This window comes from Colias philodice, chromosome 12 (genome assembly GCF_061535455.1).
Source record: "Colias philodice isolate Cphi_HAF_F1 chromosome 12, ilColPhil1 Martin Lab GWU primary, whole genome shotgun sequence".
NCBI classification, from domain to species: Eukaryota; Metazoa; Arthropoda; class Insecta; order Lepidoptera; family Pieridae; genus Colias; species Colias philodice.
In genome coordinates, this window is record NC_143097.1 from 1,978,530 (window position 1) to 1,998,457 (window position 19,928).

At 35.6% G+C, this 19,928-nt stretch overlaps 2 protein-coding genes across 2 annotated transcripts; both read right to left on the minus strand.

Moving 5' to 3' along the window:
- Nucleotides 1-154: 154 nt before the first annotated feature.
- LOC149483814 (uncharacterized) lies at nt 155-2,959 on the minus strand. The gene is made up of 3 exons (XM_089701996.1): nt 2,587-2,959; nt 1,387-1,485; nt 155-894 (listed from the first exon to the last, which is right to left on the minus strand). Exons 1-3 carry the CDS (start codon nt 2,761-2,763, stop codon nt 598-600), a joined length of 573 nt encoding a protein of 190 aa, XP_089558122.1. The 5' UTR covers nt 2,764-2,959; the 3' UTR covers nt 155-597.
- Nucleotides 2,960-6,199: 3,240 nt separating this feature from the next.
- Nucleotides 6,200-11,997, minus strand: LOC149483815 (beta-1,3-glucan-binding protein-like). Its single transcript, XM_089701984.1, has 9 exons — nt 11,862-11,997; nt 10,764-10,991; nt 10,074-10,237; nt 9,528-9,679; nt 9,027-9,190; nt 8,523-8,647; nt 7,594-7,711; nt 7,009-7,154; nt 6,200-6,438 (listed from the first exon to the last, which is right to left on the minus strand). Exons 1-9 carry the CDS (start codon nt 11,989-11,991, stop codon nt 6,241-6,243), a joined length of 1,425 nt encoding a protein of 474 aa, XP_089558110.1. The 5' UTR covers nt 11,992-11,997; the 3' UTR covers nt 6,200-6,240.
- Between the last annotated feature and the right edge of the window lie 7,931 nt (nt 11,998-19,928).

Here is a 19,928-nt window from a genome sequence, read left to right on the forward strand (position 1 = left end):
ATTAATAATACGCGTTTCATGATGTAATGTCTAGAACTGTCGGTGTGATAATGAGCAGGATTAATATTTCCTACCAATTTCCGGTGACCGCCAATATTTATAACATATAAAGCATTGAAACCCGTTTATATATAGGCATAAATAACATAATTTACAATATTATGTCAATTTGGTTTTTACACATGAAATAGTTAATCGGATCGAGACCCTTCGCATTCGAGGTGTTAGGGTAGTCGTATCGTAAGATAGAAATGAATACGTAAATATGAAATTTTTTCCTTCAATTAGCCTGCGGAGATGTATGTGCTTAGACACGCCACGCCTCGTGTGTAAACGTTGGCCTAGTATCTCATAAACAAATTCTTTATTTCGGATTATTACCATATTCCAAGTACCAATATACATATAGTGAAAAATAAAATTATTGAGTTCAATATCCTCTTTAATAAACAGAATAGCATCGCTTACAAACATTCAATATATTCTGAATACAATTATTTTTCTTTCTATTCATTATTCTTAAATTAAAAATATAATTAACCGTCGTTTCTTTTCCATTTCATCCGAGTTATTTCGTTCGAGTAAATTTTGTTTCTTTTAAAAAAATGAATTATAGATGTGTGGATATGTTTCTTTTTCTTTCCCTGCCACTGCATCTGTACGTACTGATATTTGACATCCAGTCAGAGTCCTTGTTACTGAACTGAAATAATCTGCATAATCTAACAATTTAATCCTCATAGGTTCTGACAGAGGTCCGTTAACGTCAATTTTAAAGGCAAGAACTCGTATTTCGTAAAGCGTGTTATATTTAACATCAACGATGGCGTTCTTTGAATCAGCGTCGACGATAATTTCTCTCATGTCTGCATTAGTATTGTTTATTCTGAAATCCTGTAAAAAGATGATAATTTTTTAACGCTACATAGCTACATTGGTAGTGATTGTATTTTTTAGGTACTTCTTTATCAATCATTGAGTATATTGCATTTAAGAGATCTTGGGTAAAACTAGTAAAGTGTCTCATAGGAACAGTCATAGCTCTGACTCTGTTTTAGTTTTCTTCAACAAAGTTTGATAGAGATCCAGATATATTTAACTAAAAATAACATATAATTGTAATTTTGTTTACTTTGCAACTCAGTGAACATACTGTATAAGTATTGATAATAATGCACTTTTTGATAACATTAACGGAAACTAGAACAAAACATCACAGTCAATAGCAATCGTGAATAATTTATGTTTTACTTGCTTCTGAGTTTCATCACAGTATGCTATAAAATAATCAGCTCTATATAGCTCTAAGCCGTATATAGCCCTGTGATAGTCAAGTCTCAAGTTTATTAATTTCAGTAGGATAAGTGGTTATTCAGATATTATTACCTGTAACGCTTTATCGTTCCTTACTAATGCTGGAAATTCATCTGCGTTTATTAGCTCTGCTTGAGTCTCCGATGACTCTGGTACCTTAGATAGTATTATCTGAAATACCACAATTGGGTATGTTGAGGTTTGTGTTTGTTAATAATAGAATTATGGACTAAAGGTAAAGGTTATTCAAGGTAAAATGGAATCCCAAGATTCTTATCTGTCCTTTATTTCTTCACAGGTTGTCGTTAGGGTGTCAGGTTAGAGCTATTACGCACTGTCGACCAGTCGCCGGCGACTCAGTCTCTCGGCGACCAAAACAGAGAAACTAGGGGCAGGAAACCAAGCCGAGCGACAGTATTATAAGTACATTCGTGCAGAATCCGGTCATACAAGAGTCGCTACGACAGTTGCTTGCAGTGTGAACGCTCCCATTTGAAGCCGTGCTTTTATTGGTCGCCAGCGACCGCCAGTCGCCTGTGCGTCGCCACAACGCGGCGAGTCGCCGAGTCGCCTGGACGACTGACGACTAAGTGCGCAAGCCCCTATTTAAACTATAGTAAGTCACAGTCGCCGGCGACTGAGTCGCCAGCGACTGCAGGTCGACAGTGCGTAATAGCTCTTAATCTATGATCAAATGAAATTTAGAAACAACTGTAAAAGCACAGAATACATAATAGTAGCTAAACGCTACAGAACGGACACTCTCCGCCTCCCGCCAAAATTAAATACCTCACCCCGCACGATCAGTCTAAAATGGTCCACATTTTTCTACAGGGACGATACGCAACGAAGATTGACAACATTAATCAAATTGACTTAAAGTAATTTTATTATTTTGGATTTGTGATTATCGTTTTTTGTAGAAAATGGTTAGATATTGTGCTGTTTACGGATGTATTTCATCAGAAAAACGCGAACTTTTTTACGCTAGTCACAAATGTGCCAACCATAAAGCGTTAACCTAACACACACATTTTCAGTCTCTACAGTGTGAATGTCAAAACGATTATTTTGTACGGAGTGTCCGGAGTGTGGTAAAAGGTAAACAAGGTTTCCAAAGACATGATATTATGGTACAAAAGCGTTTCCAACAGCATAATGCAAAATCTTTGATTTGCAAACGTATCAGTGACAATGTCTATCAGATGGACAAACGCACAGACCAATTTCTTACGGATTTTATAAGCTTTATAATTACTTGATTTAGCCTACCTTATAACCAATAACAGGATCATCGTCCCTCTGGCACACTGAGCTCCATTGCACAAACACGCGTGAAGGCTGCATCGCAGTGACAGAAACTTTCTCGGGGGCATCTAAATATCTCTCACTTTCCGCTAAACCTTTCGTACTTGATACCAAAATAAGACTAAGGAATACTCTCAACATGTTAGCAATTAATGCAAATTCTACTAAAGATACTACTAGATTGGGTATTTCAAGAGATAAGCAAATTGTAAATTGTGTTGTAAATGATAGGCGCCCCAATGTCAATTTTCTTGTGTAATTTCATAAATCCTCAATTTCCGTATTATCAAGGTTCAATTAATGACACCCTTTGATTCAGATTTTGGCACAAAATTGATAAAATCACACTCAATTGACTGCAGTTAAACAATATAGCAAGTATTTATAAATTGATAAGAACATACAGACTAAAACATAGATAACCTTTGTACAACGAAACAAATAATGATTTTGTCTTTAATTTCTTTCCGAAAAAAAATTCTGATAACACGTAAACAAAAATGCTATATGTAATTGTATAGTTGCTTCGAGAGCATTAAAAATTTACAACTAAATCACCTACGAGCATTTTAACTCAGACAAGTAAAAACAAACCAATATAAATTTGACTTGACAAATGTGATATTTGATAATATAAACATCTAGAATCTTAATTATCATCTGTGGTATCATATTAACTCTCTTCATCCGTATCCTTACCTGATTTTAATCGATCAAAAGTATTGTGAAAGATTTTGTTGATTCGTGTCCTGGATTTTCATTTTTGTTATGTGGATTCGAGGGCAAGAAACAAAATATCAGCAACGCATCATCATTTATATCATAACAACATTATATTATCGACCCTCGTCGATACTTTTGAATATGAATAGTATATAAAAGATTATATAAGTGAAGTCCCATGTCCCCAAGTGGGGTAAGGGGCAGATGCATTATGCAGACAGATGTAAAAGATTATATAAGATACATATAAGAAAAGGTAGGGGCACTAGATGAGAGCCCTGCGGCGCACCGGTATGTGCAACGTACGTTACAGAAGAAGAGAGCAACAACTCCTCCGACTCAGGCTGTTTGTGAAGATATGACTCTAGCCATATTAATAATATTGTTCTATAATATCATAATTTGTTGTCTTTTCAAGTAGCGAAATGTAACTGACTTAATCAAAAACGTTGGTGAAGTCGGTATATTGCATCAACTTCGCGTCTTTAGTACATTTCAAGACATAGTTTGGTTATAAAAGGATTCGTTGAAGTTGTAAGACCATTCTAGAAAATGAGCTAAAATGTTATATAAACATAATATCGAGTAACATTTTAATTTTTATGAGAAATAAAATAAAATTAGACAATAAAAGCCACGAATCTATCTACACTAATATTATAAAGCTGAAGAGTTTGTTTGTTTATTTGAACGCGCTAATCTCGGGAACTACTGGTCCGATTTGAAAAATTCTATCAGTGTTAGATAACCCATTTATCGAGGAAGGCTATTTCATCTCGCTAAGATCAACGGGAGCGGAGCACTGCGGGTAAAACCGCGAGGCACAGCTAGTCTTAAATTAAATTGTCAACGTGTTTAAAACAAGAAGTGTACAAAGTGAATACTCCAATATAGAAGCGACCTACAGCTGTATATTTCTATTATTAATAATTAACAGCTCTATTAATTTCTTACTTACGTATCTATATGTAGACGTAAAATACGTTGCAAAAAGGTTATCACAGCATACAATTTTATTCTCTTATCGAAGCGGAAAAAGTATAGTAGGTATCATTTTAAAACTATATTATACTCAATGACGTTTTGTTTATACATTTTTATAAATTCTCATTTATTAGTTTGTTCCCTTAATTTCGTCATTTGTTATTTAATTTAGGACTGAATCGGGTTTCTCAGTTGTAAAAAAATATTTTAGCGTACTTTTTTTATTGATAGAACTAAAAGCATACGTATAGGTTTTTGTCTGGCAGGTCACACATAAAAACAAATTAAAACATATAATATGAGAGGAGCTCATAATTAAAATCGAACGAAAACATCAAAGAAGCATGGATATAATATGGTTATAGTGACCGACTATAGTGATTAATATCTTTGGAGGAGATAAATAGAAAACAAAAGATCGCGCAAAAATAAATAAAAAACTAAAATTACACGTATGTATGCTAGCAAAAATCATCTAATCACTAGTGACTTGTGATAACAGAGCATGATTCTTCAATATTCCCATCAAGTTCACGGCAAGTTGTAATTCTCTGTCACACATATTTTATTTCTGACTAAGATATTCAATCTTCTGTTAGTGTATATTCTATTCTTCTGTTTGTGTCCGTGTGTCTTCTCTAAAGTTGTTAAAATAGAAACAATGATGATTAAATGCTTATGGATCGTAATGATTCTATCGTGCTCAAATGCAGCTGAAGACGTAAGTTATAATTTGGAAGCCCCCCGGCTGATCAGCGTGACGTCAGTCGAGCCACGAGGGCTATACCTACATCCATTGGAGTAATGTTAGACAGTTAATGCGTGATTCTGTCTTGGGCTTTAAGGTAAGAATTGCTACAGGTTATTCGTACTTTCAATGGTTGAACACTGAATTTATAATATAAAATGAATCGCAAAATGTGTTGGTAATCGCATAACTAGAGAACGGCTGAACCGATTTTGTCAATTCTTTTTTTATAATGAAGAAGTAAACAGATTACGTAAACATGTTCCACGGGCGAAGCCGGGGCGTACCGCTAGTACTGAATATATCGCCTTTGAAAATTTATAGTAAAGCGAAACTCACAAATTCATACATTTGAGTTTTAAGTGTTAAAATTTAATTAACTACACTTTTATAAACTTTCTTTTTTTTTAATTTAGATACATATTTTCGAGATATCTGAGTCATCTGAAACAGAAGTAAAAATACTAACAAACAATCACCCAGAAATTGTGAAGAATGACATACCTATACAGGTGACAACTCTCTCTATACATTTTTTTATATGATAAAATAAATTGACACATCCGTAAAATTTTACCTCAGATTTTTACTTATAATTTATAATGAAAATATTTCATTTTCCAGAAATTCAATTCAAGCAAAGTAGATCCGACTATCGAGATTATAACGGGAGTAAGGTTTAAAGCTACTGTTACTGACCTTAAATACAATACTCTTTATGAAGTAAGAGTTCTAGCCTTTAAAAGTGATATGGATGGTCCACTATCAGCACCAATAAGAATAAAAGTATTGAAAGATACAAATTATGATGCTGTTGTAACGAGGACCGTGAATGGGTGCCAGTTTTCAATGAAAACAGAAAACGTACAAATACAAGAAGATGTCTTCCCGTTAATTGACAATTCTTACTTTTAATACCTGAACTCTTAAATATTTAAAGTTTTGTTTATTACACAAGGACAGGAAGTGTGTGATACTGGTCGGTTACAATAAAAATAATAATAGGTTTTATCATCTTTTTCAAAATGTTTTATTGATAACAATTAATTTGTAAAAATATAAAGCATATAAAATGAAAAAGATTTTTTGCATGTTTTTTCATTCATAAAAAAATCCTTTACAGATGATAAACAATAAGTATTCGACTTAATCCTAACGTAAATCTAAAGAGCTTTAATTCGTACGTAGTCGATGACCAATGGTTGTGACCACGTCGGCCACCAGGCGTCCATATCTTGCCAGAAGTTGAGCATCGCCTTCCGACCTCGATTCCTCCAGGGCTTCAAACGAGACCCGGATGTGTAGATGCCATCTGGGAACTCGGATATTCCACCAGCTGACACCCCTAATGTTGTATAGAACTGAAATGGAAATTGGTATTGGTTGGTTTAGGTCTATTTATAGTAATTTGCATATTTTTTTATGTAATTATTAAAGTGAAACTTTTATAACATCGTCTCAAACTTTTTGGTCTGTGTAGCGCATGTCGCGTGTATCGCGGCTGCCGAGTAGGTATACCTACTCGGCAGCCGACCGTCACGCGACATGCGCTACACAAAGCAGTGTTCGGAACCGTTCGAACAGTTTCACTTTTACCGTGGTTTCATAAAACCACACAACATTTTTTTATTCTTATAACTATTTTATTATAATATAAGAATTCTGGCGATATAAAGCTATTTCATGAGATCCGTCACCTGACAATAACGAACACGTCAAAATAAGAATTATCGAAATCGATGTAGCTGTTCACGCGTGACGCCGTGACTAAGGGAAATAGGGATTCATTATTTCCCTTGGTCATGGCGTTGTAATTTTAATACTAACATAGTTTTAAGGTAACAAGATACTAACAATTATATGGATATTGCAATTATCTGAAATAAATCAAATAAATAAATAGAAATAAATTATTATATTTAGAGATTTACATAATCATCAAACGGAGCCATGCTGGTCCCAGTGTTGAGGAGGTCGCGTGGTAGCGGACAGTCCCGGGGCAGCTGTCCCTGCAGTCCATTTGTTGTGGGCTCCACACGAGCCCATTCTATACCATCCACTGTTAAGGTTATCCGAGCTGCAATGGATTAGATTGAAATCATTTTGGGGTCAAAACATTTTCTTGGGTGGGCAACTGAGCTAGTTTGTTAACCCATACATACACACAACCAATAAAATAATATAACCCATGAATATTTACAGAGGAATGCACCTGAGGAGAGGAATACACAAAATGAGACTGAAAGTGGAACGTCTAAGGTACTTAATTCAGAGCTAATGATTACGAGTCTCATTAATAAATGATGAAAATTATAGATAATTTTTTTTTTAAATAAACCAAGTCTTCCCTTATTCAAAACCTTTCATTGTTATGTCTGTGTTTAAAGTTTGTTCTTTATCATATTATGATTATGCGTGATAAGTAAAAAATAATTTTTCTATTTATGTAAATAACGTTACTGTACATATTTTTTTATGTGTAGAATATGTCTGAAAAAAGGGAAAACATTACTTACTGGGTTCCCACAGTACAGCATAAAGATGGAAGTCGTTAGACCAAGGATTCCCAGAATATTTGGTTCTGATGAGGTATTGACGGCAGTTGAAATCCATAATTGGTCCTCCATATAGAACCTGAAATTATTGTCATGCATATTTTTAGTTATCAAGAACAAACAAGAGCGTGTGTGCCGAGCACACGTGTCAGAAGTGAAACTTCTTTGACATGATTCAAACATACCAAAATCGTCGCCTTACTTCAAGACGTGACGGTATTGCCATGACGCGACCTTGAGATTTTACTCTCAATGCGCCTAAAGAAGTTTCACTTTAAAATCAATTTAAAACAAAAAGGGCTTCCCTACAACAGAAAAAGATTAAATTACGACTAACAGTAAAATATGGAGTTCACATTAAAATGATAATACAATAAAAATATGTATTATTATTTTACTTTAGGAAGTGCTAAGACATTGACCATATGAATGCTAATCAAGATAATAGATTTGAAAACATAACAACTGTTATTGTTACAACTGTTTTAATAATTTATTTTACAATGTTATTCATATTTTCTGTTGTTACTTATATAAGTTTACTAGCTGTCCCAACAAACTTTATTCTGCCTTTCTCTTATAACTTGAAAACTTGATGTTGGCCGATTCTCAGACAGACACACAAAGTCTCGTGAGAATCGGTCCAACTGTTTCGGAGGAGTATGATAACTAACTTACACACGAATAACACATAATAGTTAATACACGAGAATTTTATATATATTACAGAGAAGAGAAGAAGATATTCAAATCTGAAATATTTACAGAAAAGGATTTGAATGAAGTACTTGCGTGGTGTGATAGCGGGCCTATTAAACTAGCCACACAACTTGCATTACCTTAGTACATTGTCACGATAATAATTATTTCCATTTAATAGCATATAATACCTGATTTCCAATATTATCATTGCCAAACATCAATTCACTGTTCCCCCGAGCACCAGCGATCCTTATTATTCCCGATGCATAGTTCATGAACCCGTATTTGTTCAATAAAGGCTCTAACAGGATATCTGAAAGTTTCAATATATAAAATAAAAACATACATAAAAACTGTTAAGTTTTGAAACGACTTTTTAGGAATTATTATGAAAGTATCTCGTTTCGTACTCGCGTTTCATATTTTTACTTATACTGTAATAAAACCAAGAAATAAAGAAGTGTATGTAATGTATAATATCAGTAAGTTTAGTCCCTTGTCCGTATGGGTAAATATATGGGCATTTTATATTTCAACATTCTATCTCGCCAGAAACAAATCATTGAAAAAAAAATCTATCTCATCATTCGGTCTACTTCTACTACTCGACGACGACGACGACGAATATAGGTAAGTACCTATAAAATTCTAATATTTTCTATAGTATGAAAGACTTGTATTAAAAAGGTCACCTGGAAAGATCCAATCGCCTCGAGGTAATTTCGCCCGGACTTCCACGAGACCGTATTTAAAGGACAGCTTTGAAGTCAATCTTCCGCTGACAACTGGAGGCAATATATTTGCTCCCCAAGCACTTGTACTACATTTCGATGAATATGTTGATCTACTTGTGCAGCTAGAATAAATAATAAAGGATTAACAACAGTCAAGGGAACTTGTCATACAAATAATAATTGAAGATTTTAATGCGGAAGAAATGATAATGAAATTATCATAGAATTAATAGTGCGCCTTTTTCTACGCGGAAATGGGATGCAAACGGAAAAGTACATTTTGGTAAAAGAATGAATATTGAATGTGTATAAAAAACTAAGAATACTCATTAGTATAGAGATACTGAAAGCTACGATAAAATATGGATAAACTTTGTAAGATTAGTTTTAAGGGGTTTTTTTATACTTTCAACGAAATTTGATCATGAAATTAGGATAAAAAATATTACTAAAACTCACCCACTTATTAAATCTAGAGTACCAGAGTATATCGAATTATTCGAAAATCCCGGAAAGTTTTGAAGAAGTTGAGGAGCTATTTCCAAATTTCCATTCTTAACTGATACTGTTTGACTTTTCGGTGGACGTTGGTAGGATACAAACGGATAATCCTGAAAAATAACAACAGAGTAAGGTCTCTAAGGTACTGTAATTTCGAGATAAAAAAGAACACAATTTTCAAAAATTTTATCCACCGTTTTTCGTGGATCGTTTTATTTCATTTTAATTTATTACTATTGAAACTTCAGGCTTGAATTTTGCAGGATAATTATAGTAAAGCTATCTAGGGAAATATTTTATGTCGTTGCAACATTCTATACTCCACTAAATAAGGCGATTTTTATTGATCAAGACATTTTTTATTGATCAATAATATCTACGTCTACTTCTTGATTATTTGTCGTTATATTATTCAGGAATCTGCTTGAGCTTCTTTTGCCACTAATGCCCTAATTATTATCAGAACATTTAATCTCATCAAAAATCAGAATAAAATATACTTACTGGTTGTTCTGGCACATACTGTTCGATGTACCACAAATCTTCGTTAAGTCTATCAAAGTTGTCTTCAAATATAACTTGTCCGGCACACGCTTTGCCATCTCTCACTTGTGTCAGAGTACTGCGGCATTCTGGGGATGATGCTGGAGCTGATGGGTCCACCAGTTCTAAAAGACAAGAATGCTATATGCTGGTAAATTAAAAAGGTCATATTGGAGAGTGTCGTCTTTTATTTTTCCTTTTTTAGTTTATGACAATGACGATAGACTAGTTACTTGGTTTTTGTAGGAACTTTTTTTCTGTATTTATTTTCACTATCCTTAAGGACAAAGAAAGATAATAAATCGATAAATAAATATTACAGGACAATTTTCACACACGGCACGATCTGATCCCATACTAAGCTTTCGCTTGTGTTATGGTAACCAGATGGCTAATAAACATACATATATAATTTTAAATAAATACTTATATAGATAATTAACACCCAGACACAGAGCAAACATCTATGTTCATCACACAAATATTTGCCCCGGGTGGGAATCGAAGCCACGACCTCTGGCTTGGAAGGAAGGGCCACTACCAACCAAGCCAACCGGTCAGTCAAATCAATGTATTTATGATGTCTTAGTTTTTGCGTCATGTGTAATTCTTCGTCAGCTGTAGCTATTACTAGTATTAAAATAAACTCACCTTTAACAGTAAATGAAAGGTTATCTTTAAAATAGCCCTTTCTATTGCTGACCACATAAACGTAATAGTTGATGACGTCATTAGGTTTAAGGTCTATATTGAGGTCTTCAAACACCCATTTTCCACGTTTTGGCGCTGTGATTTCTCCCGATATTTGGCCAACATCGGTGTTTTTTATACCTCTATTTACATTCCCTTGGAATACAAATAGTGATAGTGAGGAATCATCTAAAAAGAGTTTTATTATTAGTATTTTAAACACTTTCATAAAAGCTGTGATAAAAGGAAGAACTTTTCAAATCCTATGTTCACTAATGTGAGTTGGTACTTCTAAAGTGATTCCATTTCAAGATCCGACGAAATTTTTTGTTTATTCTCAATACCAGATGGAAATAGGCTGTGTGGTCTAAAAATTAATGGGTTAATCCTTAATTATGCGTATTTGATTAACTCGTCTGCTTCAAGGTGCTATTTTAATCGGTTAATATAATATGACTAATAGAATTGTATATAATATGTATTAGACAATAATGTCGCCACCATCAGTATATGAAATCAAATAGATTATTATTATATTGATTATTATATGAACATAATACAAAATAAATTGGATTCACCTTGCAGTCAATTGTACTTACAAATAAGTATTTATTTATTAACTAGATTTTTTCTAGTTACCTTTTCTAGATTTCATTATGTTACTAAATAAAAAAATAAAAAAAACTGTGATATCATGTGGAAACATTCGTGCACGTTCAACCAAACAGACAAATTGTAGCTGTGTAATAGAGCTGTTTTTTTAAACGAATTTTAGCTAAATCGATTTATTGCCTCTGAAACCTGCATGCATTTCATGAAAATCGTTGAACCCGTTTGCGAGATTCAGATTATATGTATGTATATTAACAAAAATAGTTAATTTAAAGGTATGATAAATTAGAGCATCAAGGTGCTCATATTAATTAGTGTATTTTTGTCAAATATTATATTTAATTGAGGAAGTCTAATTGATTTAATAAATATTTAAAATTATTGACCCGGTATTGACACCTGGAAGAAGTGCTTAATAAATAAATGTTTGAGTTATAGATAACTAACCTGGTATTGACACCCGTATGCCCTTGGGTTTTAAGGCCTGTATGGTCACATCAGGTATGTTGAACTGACCGGATGCACCAGCTGACACTAAAAATAGAATTAAGACGCGACCGAACAGCTTAAGCGCCATTTTCTTACTAAGGTCAAAGATGAGTAAGCAAAGATTATATTTGTGTATGCAATTGTTGATATTAAAATCACCAATTTATAAAATTTTACTATTTGTTTCCATCGGTATCTTACTTAGATGTAGGTAAATCCAATGGTGGGCTCTAAAAGGATTTTTTTTTGTTCTATTACATTTACATTTTACTAAATTTCCACCCGCGGCTTCGATCGCGTTTTCAAAGAAAAACTCGCATAGTTCCTATTCCTGCGGTGGGATTTCCGGGATAAAAAGTAGCCTATGTCTTATTCTGGGTCTTCAGCTAGCTACATACCAAATTTCATTGTAATCGGTTCAGTAGTATTTGCGTGAAAGAGTAACAAACATCCATCCATCCTTATTATACAGATTCCAATTCTATAATGTCAATTGACAAAATTTATTATTTTTAAGAAAAATGTTTTATCTATACTAATATTATAAAGAGGAAAGTTTTGTATGTATGTATGTATGTATGTATGTAAACTACTGGACCGATTTTGATGAAATTTGGCACAGATAATCTTTAGACCCTGAGAAAGAACATAGGCTACCTTTTATTGCGAAATATGTACCACGGGCGAAGCCGGGGCGGACCGCTAGTACATTATAAATTTTACAAATCCACTAAAAAGGGTTCTCCCCATTAGTCATTTTTCTTAAGAACTGCTCGAGTAACTGATAGTAAAGTAAAGGGGAAGAACCCGCAAACCAAGAGACAATGACCTTTCGCTGTAAAAGTTACATAAATAAAAACCTGTTGATAATATATTAAATAACACGTAGTATTTTAACCGACTTTTAAAAAAAGAGACTCAATTTGTAGCGTATTTTTTTAATAAATTTGTTCATTCCGGAAACTCTACATAGGTAGGTTAATTTATTCGCCAAAGGGTCTGGTGGGTCGACTGATGATAATTACCCATGCGAAGTTGTACAATATAAATTTGCAGGCGTAATGCAAAATATGATGATGAGATCATTTCGTATAAAAATTATTAAATATTCTCTGTCCCTATGTCCCTGTCCCTATGTATGCTTAAATCTTTATAACTACGCAACGGATATTGATGCGGTTTTTTTTAATAGATAAAGTGATACAAGAGGAAGGTTTCAGTATATAATTTATTATGTTTTAGACAAAGCGGGCGAAGCCGCGGACGGAAATCTAGTATAATATGTATATTCTAACGCGTATAGTCCGCCTCTTCATTTGTGCGGTATTGCCGGCCATTCGACAAAATATAGATATAGATTTCCCCCTTACAACCCCTTTCTTTTTCCAAAGTACCAAAATTCTAAAATAAGACTTACAAATTTACTAAACCTAAATGAAATTTTATCAAATCGACATTAAAAACACAACTAAATTATCTCAATACCAATAACTATACTTACGGGTTATCATACAGTTTCAAGATAATATTATATTCACTTAAACATGGCGAGCATTCAGACAGGATTGAGTTTTCCTTGTATATATTTTTTAATCTGTTTGATTTATAAATAAAAATAAATAAAAATAAATAATTTCATATAAGACAGGAGCCGGTGATCGTTAATAATCATTCCACCGTTATTGATAAGGAGGTAAATCAACACAATCAAGCGCGGCGCTCACTGTCCCTGTCTTGCTCGCGCGCACCGCTGTCTGGTGACGATCTCTCTGTCGCACACAGCTCAAATATTGCGCATGCGGCGGTACTCACCGAGGAACAAACGCAGGGCACTTCGACTAGCGCGGTGACTAATACCTCTGTATGTATAGGTGCAACAAACAATCAGCTGATTCGAGCGCCCCAGACGCAGAACGCCTTATCTACGCAGAATAATGACGACGAATGGCAAGTTGTACAAAGAAAAAGGTACCGGAATCGATTTATAGGTAAAAAAGGAACGTGCACCGAAATAAGTGAAAGTTTTAAGGCTGCAAATGTCACTGTGCCTCTATTTATAAATAACGTTCATAAGGAAACTTGCGAGAATCACATAGTTGCGTACATAAAAAGCAAAACAAACATTGAAATAACATTACATAAGATCGAACCCAAGCGAGAGAAACAATACAACTCAGTTACAAGAGTTGACAGCTGACAGCTGAGTTGTAATGTTGAATTCCGTTATAAAATTTTCATATAAAATCTGAAAAACTGTTATAGTTGTGTATAAAGTGGCTTAAAACGTGTTTTAGTAGTCAAAATTTCAGTATAAATGTTATCTCAGTGTTTGGACTAGTGTAACAGTGAAATTAAAGAACATATACTACAGTAGTACTTTGTGTAATATAGTGAGTAAATGCTCCCAAGATAAGCACAGAAATACAGTATAATATTTTGTATATGCAAAAACAAAAGTATAAACAGTGATATTAATATGTGTTATATGAATTATATGAAAAGTACAAAGTTTTTGTAATAGCCCAGTGACATTTCATACAGAAACAAAGACTTGGTTAGTGCAACTAGCGACATCTGTTGAGTGTGCTAAATAAGTTAGTGATCTATGATAAATGATCTATACTTGACATCTCGTGATTGTCTCGCCTAAGTAGCTAGATAAGATAACTAGCATAAATTAGCGAGATATTATTAAGCTTCCCTGGCACAATAGATACACCACTAGAAATAACGCGAAACGATTCATCGGACCGAGTTCGAGTCTCATCAGAACCAGTGTTTTTTTTTTTTTTTTTTTTTTTTTTTTTTGAACATTTATTTTTGAACTTTTGTTTCTGAACTTGACTTTGAATACTGAACTTACAGTGATCCCAGGTTTTTTTTTTTTTTTTTTTTCCCCCACCTATATTCAGCATTATGAACTGTGCTGCCTGTCTCGTTCCTTTGCTCAATGATGAACCTCATCTGCAGTGTGCCATTGATGACTGCAAAAGAAAATTTCATCCTGCGTGCACAAACGGCAAATACCAATCGGATGTATGCAATGTATGGATCTGTCACGAGTGTCTTCTTGCATTAACTAGGGGGCGCAACATCGTGCATACTGATTTGTCGGCGGGTTGTCATGATCCCAACGTAACGTTTCGGAAAAAGGTTGTCGCCCCTAACTCCCACATTCCAAACATTTCGGTCGAAGATCTACGCTGCTTGCGTAATGAGGTGTCATTATTAAAGGAGCAACTTAGTAAAGCGGTGACCTTAGTGGAGAGCTATGAAACGAAGTTGGATTTCTACTCCAACCAAATTGCGGATCTTCATAGTCTTCTGATGAGTTCTACTGCTCCCAATCTCCCCACACAAGGATCTCCCACAAACAAGGCAGCCATGGCGTCCGTTCAGACTTCGAAGCCTAAAAAGAAATCGAGCAGGCTTAACGCCGTGACTGGGCCCAAATCCAACCCTCCCCAGAAGGCCTCCAACCCTCCCCAGAAGGCCTGCTCTGATAAGGCTGAACTTGTTGAGACTATCGAGGCAACCCCTAGCCACCCTAAATCTGAACAGCATCAGTGGAGGGAAGTAAGGCAAAACCGTCGGCCGCCTTCTCTATGTGGTGCAGCAGGACCTAATGTAACCTCCCTTAAGGCTGTTGAGCCTCGTAAATACCTACATCTTTGGAATATGGAATCCAGTGCTGACGAAATCCGTGACTACCTCCGCCATCTCTGTCCTGTGGGTAATTGTACTGTTGAGGAACTTCGACCCCGAGGTGATTATAAATCGTATAAACTTGGTGTTCCTGTTGCTTATTTTGATTCTTGTCTGTCAACTGAAGTATGGCCGGTCAATGCTAGAATTAAAACCTGGATAGCGCAAAAGCGTAAACAGGCCGAATCGGGAGTTATGAGATCAAACCAGCCCTTTCGTGACCAAAATAACAAAGAGTAACTCTGCCTCCTTTAGTATATTTTATCAAAACGTACGAGGACTAAAAACGAAACTCAAGACCTGGCGAAGTGGGCTAGCCCTACTAGATAATAATCTTATAGCTGTTACCGAAAGTTTTCTAGACAAATCTATCGAAGACAATGAATTAGTATACGGTGACTGGAGTTTTCTCCGCCGCGACAGGGGCACGCCTTGTGGTGGTGTTCTACTCGGCGCTCATGGGTCACTTATGTTAAAGCGTTGTACCGAGTTCGAAACAGAGAGAGGAGAGGATCTGTGGGCGAGCCTTAGTTGGTGCGGTCGGTCAATTTTTATCTGTGTCGTCTATGTTAAGCCTAGTGCCAATGATAATGATTACATGGAATGGTTTTGTAAAGTTGAAAGCTTTTTAAATAATTTGAAATCGTCAGTGATAGTCATTCTAGGCGATTTAAATTTGAATAGTGCCTCTATGAATATTAATAATTATTACTGTTATTTTAAGTCTTTTTGTAATTTGTCTGAAAAAAACATTGTATGCAATTCCTACGGCGGAATGCTTGATGTCGTTCTTTGTAGGGAGAGCAGCGTTGCGATTGGGATAAGTGTAGCTGCTACAGAGGGTATTGTTCCACCCGATGCTTATCATCCGCCATTAAACGTAGATATTGATATGTCATTTTGCACAACTCATCACTCCGATCATATTCAGCCGAGTAATATAGATCCAGCTAACGACTGGAATTTCATAAAATGTGATTTCATACAATTATATCAGTTATTATCACAGACGTCTTGGCTAGATGTGTTGCATGCCCAGAATGTGGATGTTGCTTGCAATCTATTTTATTCTAAAATTTACACTATATTTGATTCTTGTGTACCCAGGAAGAAGCGTAAGAATTCAAGCTGCAGACGCTACCCAGTTTGGTTTTCCAATGATATTATTAAAGAGATTAAGATCAAATCTGAATTGCATGCAGTGTGGAAGCGTTCAAAGTCCTGCGAAAGTTACACACATTTTTCGAATCATAGAGCGCAGTTAAAAATTCGAATAGAAACTGCCTACATAAACTATATGAAAGCAATCGAGGACAACATTAAAGTGGCCCCACGTAAGTTTTGGCAGCACATTTCGAATCTCAGATCGAAGGGAGGCTTTGAGCCTACCGTTTCCTATATGTGTTCAACTTTCTCGGGACCTGCGGCTGCTGAGGCTTTTGCTAATTACTTCGCTAGTGTATTTTTGCCAGATTCTCCGACCTTGAATGTCGATGAGTGTAATATATCGGATAGCTCATCTAATAGTAATTACATAAACATAAAAAATATCACCACCGATGATGTCGTCACTGGTATTAACAAGTTGAAGCTCAGTAGCGCTGTGGGACCTGATTGTCTTCCTCCTGCTTTTATCAAAGGAGCTAGAGATTTCCTTTCTGTACCATTATGTCATATTTTCAACCTTGGCCTCAAGTCGGGTGTCTACCCAGCAACATGGAAGCTGTCTAGAGTTATACCCATCCCTAAGAGCTCAAACAAATTACTAGTTGAAGAGTATCGACCAATAGCTATTCTATCCTCAGCTGCTAAAATCTTCGAAAGCATCCTACATAAATATATTTACATGCAGGTGAATAAGTATCTGTGTAATGAACAGCATGGATTCAGGACCATGAGATCGGTTGATACAAATTTAATGACTCTTGTCGAATATATTTCGGTTCGACTCGATCGAGGGCGTCAAGTTGATGTACTTTACTTTGACTTCCAGAAGGCCTTTGATAGAGTGAACAATGACATATTGTTGGCGAAGCTCTGTGCTATAGGTTTTTCCCCGGGACTTCTTCGGCTGCTGGCGGATTATTTGCGTGACCGACAACAGTTCGTCAGACTCGGTCTGTATGAATCTAAACCCTACCACACGCGTTCAGGAGTTAGTCAAGGTTCCATACTGGGGCCTCTCTTATTTTTGATCATGGTAAACGACCTACCTAGAGTGGTATCTCATGCTAGGAGTCTTCTTTACGCTGATGATTTCAAATTGTATTTGGAAATCGGGTCTGAGTTAGATTGCTTAGCTCTTCAACATGACATCGATGCTATTTATGAGTGGAGCATTAGAAACAAATTGGAATTTAACATAGAGAAATGCTTTGTGATGACCTTCGGTCGGATGAGGCACCCGATACACTTTGATTACAAGATCAAAAATACATCCATTAAAAGAAGCACTGTAATTAAGGACTTGGGTGTCACATTTGATCGCGGGCTCACATTTCACGATCATGTGGCAATGTTGGCAAAGGAATCTTTTAGGCGGCTTGGGTTTGTTCTTCGGAATGTGCGTGATTTTCGAACAGGACGCGCCATAGGGCTTGTATATGGAGCCCTGGTCCGCAGCAAGTTGGAGGCTAGTTCTTGTGTATGGAACACACACGAGGGAAAATATACCCTGATGCTCGAAAAAATCCAAAAGGCTTTCCTTCGGTTCCTGTTCAAGCATCAATTTGGGTACTATCCCTATTTATATCCGACAATGTTTTTGCTAGGCTGTCTTGGGTACAACTCATTGGAGACACGTAGAAAATACAATCAATTAGCCTTTGTCTGCAAGATTCTGCGTGGCAAAATTGACGCTATTGATTTGAGTGATGAGGTGTGTAAATTATTTGTGCCTGATAATTACTGTCGAGCGCGCAAGCATGTGCTCTTTGCTATACCGCCGGCTCACACTACAGCCCGAGCCTTATCACCAATTCCACGCGCTCTCACTGCGCTCAATGCTCTCCTCAATAACAACCCCGAATGCGATCTGTTCGCGGATGGATGGGGCTCGTTGTTGTCGGCGTGCTTGAGCTTTTCTGAAAAGTTTTGAATGGTTTTTGTTTTTAATACTAGCAATCAATTTATCATATTTATTGCTGGTGTTGGGAACAGAAACCATTCATTGTATTAATTCATTATATATTAATTTATTGTTTTTCTTTTTATATGTAATTTGTAATTTGATTTAATTTAATTTTATTTTTTGTAATATAATTTATGTAATTTTTTATAATTAATGTAATTGGTGCAATACCGTTTTAATTATAATAATAAATAAATAAATAAATAAACTCATATAAAATGTATGTTCCTAGGGAGAAACTGAGTTTGTTTTTGGACTGCAGTTTATGGCCTGACGGTATAACTTTTCGCCGTTTCGTGAATTTTAGCAGACGGGATCTAGACAGACGTAAGAAATCTGATATTAGTGCCAAAATAAATCTAAATGGGTAGTACAACCAACAAGGAAAGTTTAAGTTTTATCAGTTTCAATTGTAAGTCTTTTAAAAGATCCTCTGAGTGTGTTAGACGGCTATGCCTCACCGCTGATATTATTGCGCTTCAAGAAACTTGGCTCTTGCCACACGAGATACCCGAACTCGGTAATATAAACAAAGACTTTGGTTTTTTCGGCAAATCTGCGGTTGACCTATCAAGCGGTATACTGCGTGGGCGGCCATATGGCGGCGTAGCACTTTTATGGAGAAACAGTAAGTGTAATGATGTGTCTGTAATTCCGTGTGAAAGTGACCGAATAAGTGCAATTAAGGTGTGTGTGTCGGAACGGTTAATACTCGTTTTTTCCATCTATATGCCTACCGACTCTTCTGACAATCTTTTGGAATTTGTTCAATGTTTAAGCGAAATTACGTCCATAGTTGAGACTAGTAATATTGAAAATGTATTTATCATGGGGGACTTTAACGCTCATCCGGGGGAATTGTTTGGTAATGAACTTCAAAATTTTTGTAACGAACAAAATTGGACGTGTGTAGACCTAAAGATGTTGGGATCAATTTCAAATACCCATACTTTTGTGAGTGAAGCGCACGGCAGCCGCAGGTGGTTGGACCACTGTGTGGTTACTGATGCTGCTTTAAGGACAGTTTCTTCAGTTAGGGTATGCTACGACATTTTCTGGTCTGATCACTATCCAGTTGAGATTCAGTGTAACTTAAAATCTGTTTGTAGAATAATTAAGGCACCGTTCACGAGAACAAATAAGGTTCTATGGGGAGATAGAGATTTGAGTCAAACAGAAAAGTACACTAC

Excerpts from the sequence above, each read along its gene's own strand:
- LOC149483814 (XM_089701996.1), bottom strand. The coding sequence starts at position 2,763 with ATGTTGAGAGTATTCCTTAGTCTTATTTTGGTATCAAGTACGAAAGGT. Across the intron at positions 1,486-2,586 it reads ATCCTGTTATTGGTTATAAG|ATAATACTATCTAAGGTACC; the intron begins GTAGGCTAAATC and ends GTGGTATTTCAG. Across the intron at positions 895-1,386 it reads GGAACGATAAAGCGTTACAG|GATTTCAGAATAAACAATAC; the intron begins GTAATAATATCT and ends ATCTTTTTACAG.
- LOC149483815 (XM_089701984.1), bottom strand. The coding sequence starts at position 11,991 with ATGGCGCTTAAGCTGTTCGGTCGCGTCTTAATTCTATTTTTAGTGTCA. Across the intron at positions 10,238-10,763 it reads CCTTTCATTTACTGTTAAAG|AACTGGTGGACCCATCAGCT; the intron begins GTGAGTTTATTT and ends CTTGTCTTTTAG. Across the intron at positions 6,439-7,008 it reads TGGCTCCGTTTGATGATTAT|TTCTATACAACATTAGGGGT; the intron begins GTAAATCTCTAA and ends TTTCCATTTCAG.